Source organism: Apodemus sylvaticus, chromosome 6 (genome assembly GCF_947179515.1).
Source record: "Apodemus sylvaticus chromosome 6, mApoSyl1.1, whole genome shotgun sequence".
Taxonomy (NCBI): Eukaryota; Metazoa; Chordata; class Mammalia; order Rodentia; family Muridae; genus Apodemus; species Apodemus sylvaticus.
The window spans coordinates 48302417-48318566 of record NC_067477.1 but is presented as its reverse complement, the minus strand read 5'-3'; the positions used below and the strand labels follow the sequence as shown (position 1 = coordinate 48318566).

At 40.2% G+C, this 16150-nt stretch overlaps 1 protein-coding gene across 2 annotated transcripts in view; it reads left to right on the top strand.

Annotated features, from left to right (window-relative positions):
- The first annotated feature begins 6463 nt into the window (after positions 1–6463).
- The window catches only part of Syt16 (synaptotagmin 16), a 97195-nt gene continuing 87508 nt past the window's right edge, over positions 6464–16150 (top strand). For both annotated transcript variants that reach the window (XM_052186788.1, XM_052186787.1), the window contains exon 1: positions 6464–6986. In XM_052186788.1, the coding sequence (XP_052042748.1) occupies positions 6464–6986 (523 nt within the window). The remainder of the gene's footprint in view (positions 6987–16150) is intronic.

The following is a 16150-nucleotide window of genomic DNA, read 5'->3' as shown; positions in this document are numbered from 1 at the left end:
TTACAGGATGAACTGTAATATGGCGAGTCATGATCTCTGATTTATGAATGAGAACATTGTGATGCCCAGGTTCATGTTCATGATTTGCAATAACTGAGGGGTGGATCCAAGGCAGCCTTGCTTTACAATGACTGTAAAAGTCTCTCTCCCTGTCTTTCTCTCTGTCTCCTCTGTCTCTGTCTCTCTCTCTCTTTCTCTCTCTCTGTCTGTCTGTCTCTTTCTCTCTCTGTGTGTGTTTTGTGTGAGTGTAAGTTTTAGGTATGTGTGCACTTGTGAGTGTGGGTGTACACATAGTGCATCTATAGGGTACAGGTCAACATTAAATGTTCTACCTCCATTGCTCTTTACCTTACTCTTGGAAACAGGGTCTCTCACCAAACTTGGATTCACCAGTTACACTAGGCAGACCAGCAAATAAGCCCTGGGATCTTCATGTCTTTCTCTCCTCAGCTCCGGGATTACACGTGAGTGTTGCTATGCATGGCAATCTGGTGAGTATTGAACTCATGACCTGTGCTTGAGTGGCAAGCTCTTTACTGACTAAGCCATGTCTTCTGCCCCAGTAGTCCATTTTCACATTTGTTAAGATGCCAACACACTTTGGACAAATGCTTTAGTATTTAATTTCAATGGCATGTATTTCTACCCACATAACAAATTTGCTTTTAAAAGAAAACACCTGTGGATGCTTCTGAATCCTGTGAAAGATGGATGGCAGCCCATTTTGTAGTTCTTATTTTCACAGCTTGCATTATTCATCTTCCAGACCTTCTTAGGCAATTCAAAATGACTTTCTCCATCGGGTTTGATAATGGTCGACTTAATTAGCTTCAAGGCCAGTGTGTCAATAATAAATAACTGACATTTTGTAGACAAGGGAAGTTTCCTGACAGCTGCCTGTGAAGAGACACTCTAATAAATGCAGCGTTCTGAACTTTTTCTTAGATTGTCCTATGAATCATGCTGAATACTGAGAAGAGGCTTTTCCAAGGTGATTTAGCTTTCAAAAAATGCTAAATATCCGCATGTGTTAGAAGGCAGATCTGTGTATGATTTTGACTTAAGATTTGGTTACCTGGAAACCATGCTATTGGAAGCATTTTCTTGTCTTTTAGAATGTAGCTTATTACATCTATTCTCCAGGAGCTCGTAAACCTTTAAACTGACACAGGTTCACACACTTTCTACTATATATTTTATGGTTGTCTACAAATGGGTGTTTCTTAGATTATAACTCTTCCTACCCCCTGTAATAAGCTGTCAGTACAAGAAAATGAGGTCAAAAAGATTTAACTGGCAGCCTTTACAGGTTCATAAGGATTTTTGCTTTTTGTGTACAGTTGTCTTTGGTGGAGGTTTTTAAAATATTTGAGAAAGCACAGAACTCAATAATTTCGTAGTTTTCTTATATGGAAGCACAATTCTGTTGTTTTCTGCTTAGTAATTTTCTATTTGAAATTATCATAGTTCAGTTAATCTTTGTTACAGTTAACCTTTGTTCTGCTCTGTTAAAACAGAATTTTAATTAAAGTTAAGATTTTCAAAAGGGACTCTGGAAATCCACCAATGGCTTTTCTTTTCTTTGTATTTATCAATTGTTACTATGTCTTTCTTGGATTTCCAGATTATTCTAAGTACTTTTATAGGTAGAAAACCTTTCTAGCCCCTCCCCCAACAAGAATTCGTGTGTTTTACACACTCAGGTGCACATATTCATTTCTGTTTTTTATGTTATATTTTTCATAATGATAAACCACCCAAAACTACTTTAATCCGGTATTGAACCTTTTCAAGACTTTCAGTGTATTTCTCCTTCTAATCCAAGGATCTGGACAGAACCTTTGTTTGTTTCTTTGGTTTTTTTTTTGTTTGTTTGTTTGTTTTTTTCTTGATTAATATTAACTTCCAACTTGTGTCAACTCAATACAGCCTAGAACGACCTGAAAAAGAAGTCTTAATTGAGTAACTGTCTTTATCAAGTTAGTTTATGGGACAGTCTGTGAGGCATTATCTTGACTGATAGTTGGTCTAGGAAGCCTTAGCCTAGCATGAACAGTGCCATTCACTGGGCAGGTGATTCTGAGGTATACAGGGAAGCTGGCTGCATGAGCCAGGAAACAGAAATCCGTGGCTTCTGCTTCAGATTTCTACCTTGAGTTCTGGTATGACTTTCCTTCCATAATGGGTTATTACCTGGAAGTTTAAAATTTAAGGCAAATCAACCTTTTTTCTGTTTTCTACCCAAGTTGCTTTTAGATACCATGTTTTTTTTAAATCATAGTAATAAAATAAATCTCTCTCTCTGTCACACATATATGCACAATACCACCAGAAGCCATGCTATCTCACTAGCTATAACAAAGTATTCCAAAGAACTAAAACTGTAAGTACAGATTTGCATTGCCCTTGGTGTGCCCACTCAGTCAAGTGGACTTTTACTTAAATGCAGCTTCATGGCATCTTTGTCTGTACTGATATCCTTTGGCTTTAGGTTTATTCAGTATGAGCAGTACCCAGTATTGCCAAGTAGGTAGTGTTCTGTGTCCAGTCACAGGTGCTGTTCCTTCTTCAATGATCTAGAATACAACGTGACATCCTGTCTCTCCTCTATAGATAGAGACTTGGTTTCTCTCTTTCATTGCTTTGAGATAATATGATACTGAGTATTAACAAAGATTCAGAACTCATCACTGAAAAGGTGCTTTTATTTTTCTCAATATATCCAGCCTGAGCTACTATGCTCTTTGGCCTATCTGGTATGGTCTTGAATTTTAGAGAAGAAAGGAACTGATAATGTAAGGGAATTCCACTTTACAGATGATAAATGACAGAATCAAGACTATTTGGTGTTAAACATTTTCATTAGTACCTTCATCTACCTGCCCATCCATCCACTTATCCTTTCATCTGTATAAATACCCCATTCATCCATTCACCCACCCATCCATCCATCCACCCAGCAACCCACCACCTATCCACTCATCTATTTACCCATATATACATCTATCTATCTATCTATCTATCTATCTATCTATCTATCTATCTATCTATCCATCCATCTAATTCACCCATCCACCCATTATCTATGTATCTATTTATGTATCTATCTATCTATCTATCTATCTATCTATCTATCTATCTATCCATCCATCCATCCATCCACCCATCTATCCATTCAGCAAGTTCAGAACTCCTTCCTGCTTCATGTGGGTTCTGAAGCTATAACTTATAAAAATACTTCCAAAACTCATGAAGTACTAACCCATCAGAAGAATATTGACATATAAATGCAAATTTATAACATAAAGTCATATTCTAAATGCTCTGAGTCAATGTCTTTGGTTGTATATGAAGAATTAGATGAAGAAAAGATATTAGAGTTTCAGTACAAAATTGAGGCAGGCTAGGTGTGAAGGCATCATGGGAAAAATAAAAGTCAGGAAAAATCAAGGTAATTTGTGGAAATACTCAGAGCATCAGTGTGACTGGCATATAGGATCTCACAGGGATGATACGGAATGGCTGAGTCCTCACTCTGGAAGTTTGTTTGGGGTCAGCCGGTGCTCAACTGGACATTCTGTTAGAATGAAAGGTGGAGCTGTATGTATTGTAAGGACAGGAGTTAAGTGACTAGAGCCACTGATTTCTCCAAGAGGCCTTTCAGGTCTTGAATGCCCCGAAGCACTATTGCTTAGGCAAAATTTCTAGGTCAAATGTAAAAGGAATGAAGTTGTCCCAGCAGCAAAGGCAACACAAAATGGTGGGTTGTTAAGTTGGGTGGAGCAAATGCTGACAGAAAAATGTACTAAATAGAAAATTTGTGGAATAACCCCATTGAAGAGCTTTGCGACAGAGTAGGTTTTTACTTACTAATTTTAGCAAAATTATTGTGTGAGTAATTTTTACTGAGCGTTGTTCTGTGCATGATTCTAGGGAGATTTGTGAATTTATTGACTAGTGATTTGCTTACAGTGTGTTCAATACATGTTTAGGCACACAGATAGACAGAATGAAACAGATGACCTTCATTCTCTGTGGAACTTCGGTTCTAGGGGTGGAGAGGCAGCAATGCCAAATGAAGGCCAGGCTGTGGGGAACAGAGGGTTTGATGGGAACTCAGAAAGACAAGAGACTGAATGATATGAGTGGGTGACATGAGAGAAGGGGATCATGGGAAAGGTGATGGCTTCCAGAATGCAGGCTGATGGGAGATTGATTAGAAGGAACAGAAGGGGTGGGGGTTGAAGAGAGATTCACAGTTATGAGGTCTTGTGACCCAAGAGGTGAATCCCCACAGCAAAGTGACATACTGGGTTTGAAATAATGGAATTTAAGATTTTGGTGGCACATTAATGTGTAGCATATAGCTATTTGTTCACATTAGCCTTTTGTTGTTGTTGATTTTTGTTTTTTTAAAATCGACCTTTAGTAGGGGTTTGGCCTTCTGGGGAAGATGCAGAGGTCTTAGCCAGGCTTATTTTTGCAGCCTGCCTAGACCTTTCTGTGTTGTGTTATTTTATTAGATGACACAGAACTACCAAAGTTTGCATGACACTGACTTGAATCTGTGAGAAGAGTAAGGAAAGAGTGAGTTAAGGATGGGAGGTGTGTATTTTGTGTTTATAAAAGTTTAAAATTAAAGCAGAGTTGAAGCTGGGGTGTAGTTTGTCAGCCATGTTTCCTGGAATGCAGAAGTTCTGGCTTTGGTCCCCAGCTCCATATAGACAAAATGCAGTGTTATATGTCTGTAATCCTAGTGCTCAGGATATAAAGGCATAAGAATCATAAGTTCAAGTTCATCTTTGGCTATTTTGCAAGTTGAAGGTCAGCCCAGGATACATGAAACTATCTCAAACCAACCGACTAAGCAATAGACCAAAACACCAAAACCAATCAAAGAAACAAAAGTAGGGATGGGCCAGCCTTCCCAGCAGGTGAGTATAAACAGGAATGAGAAGCAATGGAACACTGAGTGGTTGCAAAGACACTGCTAGAGGAAGGTGAGGGAGCTCTACAAAGTGACACATGAATTATTCAGTTTAAGAGGAGACTGCAGAGAGCCCAGTTCCTCTTTAGCTGAAATGCAAGTTCCTCAAGGACAGAGGCCTCAGGGTTACCTTATGCCTGGCATTATGCCCAGTACTTAATAGGTACTTAGTATTTGTTATTTGTTTACTGAGTGAATCAATGCACCTATGAGTCACTAACGAGAGATTTCTAAGAGAATATAAGCAGTTGTACTAAAGGCTAAGATCAAGAGGGTTAAAGCTTCAGGAATGGAGTGATTCTGAGGGGGATGTTTTTGCTATTATAGAAACAAGTAATAACATTTATCCTATTCTGGGATAGCAACGGGATACCCATATCTATGTATGTATGTAAATCTGCCTAGGTTTGTGTTTGCATATGACTGTAAAAACATGTTCTCTTTGATCATTACAGTGCCCTGCTGTTTTATGGATGTCCAGGAACTACTTCTTTCAGACTCTGCATCTTATAGAATGTTTTAGAAGACATACAAGTTGCCGAGGACTAACTTAAGGAGATAGGGACACAGACAAAGGCAGAAGATACCAAGGGAGCTGGATGATCCATTTGCCATGCACACATTTTCAGTGATTTCTCCCCAAGAATAGACACCATTTCTAGAGATTGCATAAAACTCTAAAACTCTATTTTTAAGATTTGTTGGAAGCTTTTAAATTCTAGACACATATTTCCTTTGAGAGGATAAACCTTTGTGTCTCAAAACAGAGATGCCTGTTCGTTAGCTTTCTGGGGTCTGCATGTTTATGCACGAAATCTCCAGTTTTTCTTGCATTTTGAAGTGTCATGCCTAACTGGCTGTTCCCGTGGGTTCCTTTGTTCTTCTCACATCGTTAAGCTGGTCTATGGGGAGCAGACTTCTTTCAGTCCATGTGACTAGAATCCATTTTGCTAGTGGGAGTTGTGCATGAGTGTGAGGAGGTATACAGTTGTGGGTAGAACCCATGTTTAGATCCTCAAGGTCATTTTTATTTAGCCATCATGAGAGTTCAGTATATTCTTTCTCTGTCCCCCAAATGCTGTTTGGCATTGATTACAGGTATCTGGTAACCGGTCTGCAGTTGTGACTTTAACAGGTGTAAGCATGTCTTTCCTCTGTTTCAGCTGAGAAGTGTTGAGAGTGAAATGGTCACAGGCATTAAGAGACCACCCTGTCAAACACACTTGCTCTGTTCCCTGCAAAGACCTACTCCATAGACCTTGGTGCAAGAGCCAGCAGGCTGCCTGGTTTTACTTACTGCCAACGGTGCTTACGTACTGCACATGTTTTCTTTATGTGTATATTAATAAAGTCTTGCCTGTTATAAAAAAGAAACCTCCAATTCAATTTTTCATCGTGCTTGTTCTGTGTTTCACGTAAGTTCAGAGTTCTGGAGGACGCAAACAAGTGGACTCTAGAGACGCGAGGTAGTTGATCATGGTGTTGACCATGGCTTCTCAGGATGTCCAGAACTTCTTCCAACCTTTGTCTTCCTGGCTATCCCGAATTTATGAAGCTCTCCAGCAAGCCGGGGATGCGTTATCTGCTTCACTGGTTCTTCTTAAAAAACAGGATTCGACGCTGAGCGATAAGCCAGAGCGGGACTTAGATGCTATTCAGGCTCAGGAAACCTGCTTGGAAGATGACCAACTGGACCACGATGAGAGGCCAGAGGAGGCAAGCCCCCTGTTTCTTGAAGAGGACCATTTCTCATGCTCTAATAGTGATTTGCAGGACTCGGTCCAAACGGCAAGCCCCACACTTGGTCAGCAAGCCAAAGACTCACGCTCTGTAATACCCCAGTGGCCCAGTAAGATCCCAGGGCCCCCCAAGTCCCAGCATGTGCTTTCTTCTATCCTTGAGGAAGAACATCACTCTGAGAGGCAGAGATGTGGCCGTCAGCATGGCTCTGACACACAGCTTCCTGACACGTTAGAAAAAGTTAATGAAAGAAAACAAGGTAAGCTGGCCAGTACCGTTGTTTCTGTGTTCCTCTAGATGGCTTGTAGAGGTCCAACCTGATTTGTTTTTAAGTATCGGTTTTAAGCATTGACTTTACCTTTTCTTTGCTACTTACACCTCCCCTCATCCTGGCTTCTGATGGAGAGACACAATCCATAGGCATATTTTTGTTCTGCGAAGCCTTATCAGATCCATGTTTGGGCTCCATCTTTCAAAATAATAGTTCTGAGCAAGTGGAAAGCTTAAAATGAATCCGAGGGTTCTGTTTGAGAAGTCCCTGTGCACATGCCATGGTTTTTAAAATGTTTAAAAATGTTCTTTCCCCCACTCCCTTCCCTCTAGGTTAGGAATTTCTAGATGTTACTATATTATTCAGCGTGAAATCCTGTGCAAACAGCCATACTTGTTGCAGAATTTGTAGTTGATAACACTCCAAGAATACTTCTCACAGCGTCTGACTGGGATGGCATGTGAGATGCCAGTGGATGGGAGATCTTTGAAGTAGGATGCTTTCATTTGCTTTTAGCCTGGAAATATAAGGATATAGTTAATAAGAGTTGCCCATGACACTTTATTTTGTCAGAACTGAGCCAGAGCGGGGCTTTAATAAAAGCACCATGGATATAATACAAATGTAATTAACTCGGGGAAAGATATGGGCATATGTTTCAGCATAAATTTTCCATGGCTGTAATCTTCTAACATGTAGAGTGGTCCCAGAGACAGAGGCAAATGGTAGGCTGAGGAGAGGGTGTGGGATGTGTGTGTCATGTGTATATGCACAGAGTTCATACATATTAGTAGATTATTCATACCCAAAGTTATTAATTCCTTTCTTGTTGGAGGGAGCCAATGTTTCTAGGATGCCATATTGTGTCTTTATTTTCAATGATTCTTCCTAGTGTCGCCTTTTAGGTAAAGGTCTTACCAGACACATGGGATCTTGATGCATAAGGAAACAATATATCTTATTTTTTTTATAACACCCATTTCTCTCTCTGCATGAGCATGTATGAGTATGAATTGCTATGTGCTTGTGTGTTTGTGGATGTGAAGATGTGCAGACACTGAGTGCCTTCCTCAATCTCTCTCCATGTTCTTTGAAACTGTGTTTCTCACTGAGCCTGGCGCTTGTCTATTCAGCTAGACTAGATGATCAGCAAATCCTGTCACTGCTGGCCCCAATACTAGGGTTATAAATACATGCCTAACCCAACTTTTTACATGGGTTCTGCAAAACCAGACTCAGGCCATCATGCTTCCATAGCAAGTGATTTAAAGGCTAAGTCCCACCTCCATCCCACACAATGGGTTCTTAATTCTCACCGAATGAAATCCTGAAATGACTCGGTGATATCAGGCAGGCAAATATTCTTTCCCAAGCAATAACAACAAACTACTACGGTTTTGAGTCTTTTAAAGTTATTTGTAATATAGTTGGTAGAATTTTAGATTCGAGTTTAAATTTTATTCTGATTTTAGAGAACTTCTTGCCTAATTTGTACTGTGTTTGAAATTTATGTGGATTTGCCTTAATAGATGCTGGACAGTGATTTTTTTGGTTAATTTTCATAACTGGAAAATATGAATACAAATATTAATGAAGCTCAACCTTCAAGTCAGATGACAGAAGCTATGGTGTGGCTTCCCGTTTGTACCCGCCATGGTGAGCTCCACCTTAGCTGTGACATGGTAGGACTTGAAGGAATCCCTCTGAGGCAGAACCACTCAGCATTGTTGCAGAACATTGCCTACACTCCACCATTGGGAAGATGTAGAGTTTATGTGTTCTGATCTTAGAACACACTTCTTCTTTATTCCCTATTAGAGATATGATGTACACAAGATGAAATTTACCCTAGCGCATCTACTGCTGTTTTGTTACTGTCTAGAGTATCTTGTAGTCATTGCCTCAAGTAAGGTACAGGACAGTTTCATTATCTCAGAGACTTCCTGGACTTCTTCCTGTAGACAATCCTTACCTCTACCTCCACATCATGGTGAACACAAGTTGATATATTTTTCAGTATGCTTACATATGCATGCACATAATCCATACACATTAGTAGATTATCCATACCCAGACAAAGTCATTAATTCCTTTCTTGTTGGAGGGAGTCAACATTTCTAGGGTACCATATTAATACCAAGTAGAGTATATTGTATGAAAAACATCTGTTTTCATTAAACTAAAATAGATTTCTATTACTATTACTGTTACTATTAGTGTTTTTAGAATGTCATCTAAGTGAAAAGATAGAGTTTGTGTTCTTTCAAATCTAGCTTCCTTCACTTACTGTAACATGTTTCAGATTTGCCCATCTTGTTGGCCCTTTATGTTGCTGAAATCCTGTCCCATTGGAAGCATGCACTAGTTTGTTGATTGGTTTGTCCGTGAGGGATAGTTCACTTGTCTCTAGTTATATTTCCCTCCAAGAATCAAACTCATCTACCTCTTTCTTTTCTGACCACTCTGGATATTCTCTCTGACCAGACTGCGGAGGGAGTACATTGTTAGTGTTCCACTTGGCGGAAAGCTTTCGTAACGACTTCATGGCTAAACACAGGTTAAAGAAGTTCCTCTGTACCAGGGGGCTGGATTTTGTCAAAAGAGAATAGTGACGTTGGTTAAACAGTTTTTTCCCAAACTCAAATGTTCTTGAGAACCTTCTTGTTTGCCATGTTGCAGTGGGTCACACCGATTGGCTGTTTTGAGATGCTGAACTAGATCAAGGTAGTGTGTAGAAAATTCTTGTCAGGCTGTGTGCTGTTTCCATACGTTGATGAACACTACTGGCTGGTGTTTTGCTGAGTACTTTCCCGTGGGTTGTCATCAGGGATTTTGATGTGAACCTATCTTTTGTGGTGCTGTGGCTGAAACCCAGAGCCTTGGACTTAATTGACTGGCGATCCTTCCTCCCCCTGTATTCTACATTACTAAGTATGAGTTGTTTCTGTTATTTTTGATTCACCTCTAAATAATTCAACAAATACTTCTTTAAAACCAAGCAGACCAATTGTCACTTGCAGAAATGAAAGGAAAATTGAAACTATATTTGCTACCTTCTGGGTTTTCACTTAAAATGAGAAGCATGCATAGGCACAGACATGCACAAAGGTGTGTGAAGACACAGAGTAAATGCGCACAGAGACTTAAGTGTGCTTTGGAGCTGGGTGGCAGGACAAACAAATCTTAATCCTGCCTGTGGGGGTCTGAGAAGGCCACATTTACTAGGGAAATCATAGTGGAAGGCACTGAAGGCACTGCAAATGTTTTCAACAGTGGTGGAAAACATCAGACTGTGCACACAAACAGTGACAATATCAGATCAGTAGAGCAACAGCTCACAGCCCAGGGAGGAGGGCTGGAGAGAAAGTTCAGCAGTGCATACAGAGAAACATCATGGTCAGACACTCTGAAGGTGCTTTTTGCTAGTACTGCAGAAGATGTCTGATCCGTGATGTGTCCTCTAGCTAAGGTGTGGGAGCTACTGTGACAGCTTTAAACCAGTACCATTTTTTTTTAATGACAATAGGTTTTTTTCATACAATATACTCTACTTATGGTTTTGTTTCCCCCTACACCTGCCATTTCTTCCCCACTTCCTTCCCATCTGGACCACAAACAGCTATCTAAGGAATAATAATAAGTAAAAAGGAGAACAAATCAGAATATGACAAAATGATCAAACAACAAGAGTCAAATAAAAAAACACAAGTTGTGTATATAGATGCAGAGATACATGCATTTGAACATTCAGGAATCCCATAAAAATCACAAAGTAGAAGCTATAATATACATGCAAAGGGCCTGTAAGGTAAAATCAAACAAAACAAAGCAAAACAAAAACCTGCCTTGATGTAACATTAAATGAGACAAAGAACCTCCAGAGATTGCATTGGTTTTTGTGTTGGCCACCTACTGCTGTGTATGGGGCCTGCCTTTAAGAGTAGTTTGTTTCCCTAGTGACACTCCCTGGGAGAAAACCAATATTTCATTTGCAAGTGGTTACCAATTGGGGATGGCTTCTGGGCTGGGGCTGGAGTGTATGTTCCCACTTCTCCCTTCAGCTCCAGGATCCATCTGGTACAGATCTATGCAGGCCTTGCGTATACTGGCAGTCTCTGTAAGTTTTTATGGACAATGGTCCTGTTGGTTCAGAAGGCCTTGATTCCTTGGTGCCTTCCAACCCCTCTGGCTCTTAGGATCTTTCAGTCCCTCTTCTGCAGAGTTCCGTGATCCCCCCAGAGAGGAAGGATTTGATGAGGGCATCCCTCTTAGGGCTTGTTGTTCTAAGGTCTCTCACTCTTGGCATAATGTTTGACTGTGGTTCTCTGTATTTGTTCCCATCTGCTGCAGGAGAAAGGATCTTTGATGATGGCTGAGCAGAGCACTGATCTATGAGCATAGCAGAATGTCATTAGGAGTCGTTTTATTGCCATGTTCCTTTGACAAAACAGAAGTCTTTAGATCTCTCTAAGGCCCGTGGCCTATCTAGTGTCAGATTCTTAGCCACCAAGCAGCATTGGGTTTGTTCCGTCTTATGGAATGGGCCTGGATTTGAACAAGATGCTGGTTGGTTACTCTCAAAAGCTTTGCGCCACTATTGCACAAGGGCATCTTTTAGGCAGGTCACTATTTCATAGATCCCATGGTTTGTAGCTGAGTTGGTGATTACCTGTCTCTTTCGGTACCATGGAGTATCTTCCAGTACCATGACCATTAGTTCATAGGGGTGAAGGTTCTACATAGGCACCAGTTTGACTTCTCCTTGTTCAATGACTTGTAGAGGTATTTCAACAGGCATTCTTGATATGTCACTGAGTTTAGTATCTGTGTGATGCCAACTTCATAAAATGAATCCAGAAGTGTTTGTCTTCCTTATTGTCCAGGATATTTGTATAGATTTATAATTTATTAGTGCTTAATAGATTTTTCTGCAAGGGTTTTTATATATGTGTTTATGTGTATGTGGGTAAACAGAGACAGATAGAAGCAGAGAGAAGGAGTGGGGAGAGAACACGAGAGAGCAAGCACAAAGTCAGAGAATGGGGGATTCCACTCTTGCCTTGTCTGTGTGGGTCCCAGGGATAGAACTTGAGATTATCATGGTTGGTAGCAAGCACCTTTCCCCAGTAAGCCATCTTGTGGGCCTCTAAGAGTTTTGAGGGTTTGAATTTTTGTGTTGGGAAGGTTTATAATAAAAATTTAATTAATAGATATCAGATTATCTTGAATTATTTTGAAGTGATATTTAGCATTTTGTGTTTTTCAAGGATATTTTCATTTATATTGTTGAATTTATTTTATGCTATTTCTTTATTACCTAATGTTTTTAGGTTTTAAATGGACATTTAAAGATATCTTTTATTTTGGTCTGCCTGTGAAGAGAATTGTCTGTCAATTTGTCTATATTTTCTGCAAGAAAAAACATTTTATTTTCATTAATTTTCCCTCCATTTTTGGTTCTTAATTTTATTGGTTTCTGTTATGCTTATTACTTTATTCTTTATATGTATATGTACACACACACACACACACACACACACACAATACATACATTTTACTCGAATGCAACTTAAGATACAAATTCCCCTCTAAGAAATGCATTATCTGATTCAACAAATACAATTATGTGTTGTTTCTGGTTTCATTATCAATCAAACTAGTGTATAACACACCCTCTTACTTATTCATATGGTCATTATTTAAAATTATATTGGTTAGATTCCAAACAATGAAGATTCGAGATATTTTTCTGTGGTTAATTTCTAGCTCAATTGCACAATAGACTGAATTTATATTCTTTATTACTTAAGTTTTAAAAAGTTAACATTTGTGGTTGGAGATTTTCCTTTCTGGGGGACAAAAACCATTCAGATTTGTTCTGCTACCCTGAGTGTGTGTTGTAGACTATTTTGTGTACTTGAAGAGACAATATTTTGTGTGCTCAGTATTATAAACACAACTGTATAATATATAATTAAGCTAAGTTGGATGAGATGCTTTATCTCATTTTATAATACTTGTTTAATTTATTGCTTTTTTTGGAGGGTGGTGTACTGTTTTTGTTCAATTGATTAGTGAAAGAGAGGTCTGGGAGTCTGAAACTCACCTTGTTGACTTGGCAAATTCTCATCTCCATTTTTGTCTGTTTTTTCTTTTGTAGCCTGAAGCTCTGTTGTTGGTACAGAAGACACATTTTAGAAATGTGTCTTTAGAATCTAAAGTCTTTGTGCTTCTGTAAAGTGATATTTTTTCATAGTCCAACTTTTGTAATTAAATAATATTTGCGCTAGAGTTCTTGATCATTTTATTTTTTAATATGGTGCTTTGGTTTTTTTTAATATTTCTTACATAATTTTATGACTAAGGATGGAACATGGTATATGGGAAGGAAGGAAAATGGACTGAGTTGCCTGATGTTGGGCCCTTACTATAAGGTTGCTTCAGAGTTGTTCAGAACTCAAGCTGGATTTCCATTTGGTGTCAACTTCAGTGCAATACAGGCCTTAAAACCTTCAATTTGTGCCTTAAAAAAACTCCAAACCAAAAACCAAAAAGCCAAAAACTAAGGAGTAGAGACTTGTTTGCTAGAGAGTTTTGTTGAACCTGAGTCCATGATCAGACTTCTTCTTTGCCTGGGTTTCCATGTGGGTCTCTGTGCTGCTCTACCCACAGTTGTCTCTCTTTGTCTTCACTCAGCATCTGCTGCTGCGCTGCAGTGTGGTAGCTAGAGTACTCTGCCAAGTTCTGGAGCCACTCCAGCCTCAGGCAGGCTCTGTGTTTTTATGTCTGGGTCTCAGAACCTTCTGGTTGTCTTGTCTTTCTTCCAGCTGCAGGGAATCTCTTTTACAGTCCCACCCTGCACCTTCTTTCTGCCCTTTCCCAGAAGTTTGTATCCTGTTCTATCTATTGACCTTCATGTGTCTCTCCCTGTGGTCTAAGGACCCCAGGGTCTGCTGCCTGTCTTAGAGGAATAGTGGGTTTTACAGATTTTTATGCACAGTGGGCATTCCCTAGTACTGCATGTTTCCCTGTTTTCCATGACTGCATACTTACTGTCACCTTCTTTGCTCCTGCTCTGTTCCAGTTTTTCTTGTGAATGTCTAGTGCACTCTGAGAAGAGCTTTTAAGTAGACTTGCATTCTTACATGCTGGTTACTCCCATGTATTATTCTCTTAACACATGGTAGTCTACACCCAACCTCTAGAAATTACCTGGAAATATGAGCTTGATTCTCCTCACTAGCTGATCCAGCATTTGCTGAGCCAACAAAGACTGATGAGAAAGTTATCTCCTCTTAAGTGTTAGTTAATTGCTTTATGACCTCCTCTTTCTGATTACTTTAACCAGAGGTATCATTTTACAGTTATCTGGATTATTATTACTATTTGAAGGGAGACACATAATTTCCAACATCCTAACCTCCTCCTTCTTAAGCAGAAGAGGAAACTTCAAGTTGGTGTGTGGACACTGCATCCCCTTCTTCTTAAGTTGGGTAAGGTGTTTGGATAGAGGGATAAATGAATGAGAAGCTGTTATCCCATTAAAGAGTTCTGAAACTCAGGGAAAGCACATCTAGTTAGTACTGTTGACATGTTTGTGAAAAGTTACAGTCACACATGTTGTAACTTCTGAGATCATCTTGTCAGAGGTGAGCAGACAGAAATCTGCAGAGCAGATGATCCAGGGCTGTGAACTTCGACAGGGTCAGAGCTTCAGAGATGGACAGAAGAAATAAAAGCCCTCCAGAGGTAGGGAACCAAAACCTTTTGTGAATGTTAACATCTCAACAGACTGACAGATCATGGGGTCAGAGCTCAGGTCCTTATGGTTTCTGTGCTGAGAGTTTGGCTTTTATCCTACAAGCAGCTGAGAATTAACAAAGAAGTTAACCAAGAGTGATACCAGAAAGCTCTGTTTTAGAATAGCTCTAACATTAAGGCCTGAAACTGAGTTGGAGGTAGCAGTTTATGCTAGGAAGGAACCTGGGTAACTTGGCATGAATGTGTGAAAACAGAGAGCCACCAGTGTGCTGTCATCACTTCGCCAAGAAGGCATTTCATCAAGGAAGTCTTTGGTATGGCTATGGAGTTCAGTGGACAGTTTTCCTACCAGAGATAGAAGTCCAGGTCCTAGACACCTGAAGATGCAATGCTCAGTAATTCAGGATTGGAGAAGAGTCAACACTGTAGGCACCAAACACAAAGGAAAGAGAAGAGAACAGACCCATGCTGAGAGAGAAAGAGATCGAGACACATACATACATACATACATACATACATACATACATACATACACACACAGAGAGAGAGAGAGGCAAAGACAGAGACACACGAGAGAGAGAGAGAGAGAGAGAGAGAGAGAGAGAGAGAGAGAGAGAGAGAGAGAGAGGAGAGGGAGAGAGAGAGAGAGAGAGAGAGAGAGAGAGAGAGAGAGAGAGAGAGGGAGGGAGGGAGAGAGAGAGAGAGGGAGAGAGAGAGGAGTTCCATCATCTTCTTTTTCTTCTGTGCTTGGTGCCTACAGATGCCTCCTTTACTTGGGAGAAGAAATGGGGAAAACTAGGTTTCTCCTTTCTTCCTGGAAAGGGAAGCCTTCAAATTCAACCTTAACATCATTCTGACATTGGATCGCACTCACCCCTCCCCATTTCACAGGGAGCCAAGAGCCACAGGAGGGACAGGAGGGAGCCATGCCTGTGGAGGTGGAGGATGGGTACCAGTAAAGAGAGGTCTTCTGCGGCCTCTCTTAATCACATGTGCATTGATCAGCCTGACACACACAGAGCTGTGGGGAACCGACAGGTACAAGTGAGAGGAGCCACAGGCTCTTCCTTTAGCTTCCTCCAAAGCTGTGTCATTGTCCAATCTGTTCCCAAGGACCCAAAACTGTTTTCAAAACCCTGGCTCTTAGGTCTGAGGTGACCAGGATTGTAGCACTGAGTGAGACAGTTTTGTTATCCCAGATTGCTCATGACTATAGAAGGAAGAACATTACTAAGTTGCCTCCAGGACCCTCCAGTTTTCTCCCTTTCGCTAAGGAGAAATGACCTATGCATTTCCTCCAGTTGCCTTTTAGCCACTGAACAAATGCTCTTGTTTGTCTATAATCAGAATAAACACCCAGCAGCGCTCGGATGCCTAGGATATATGACTGG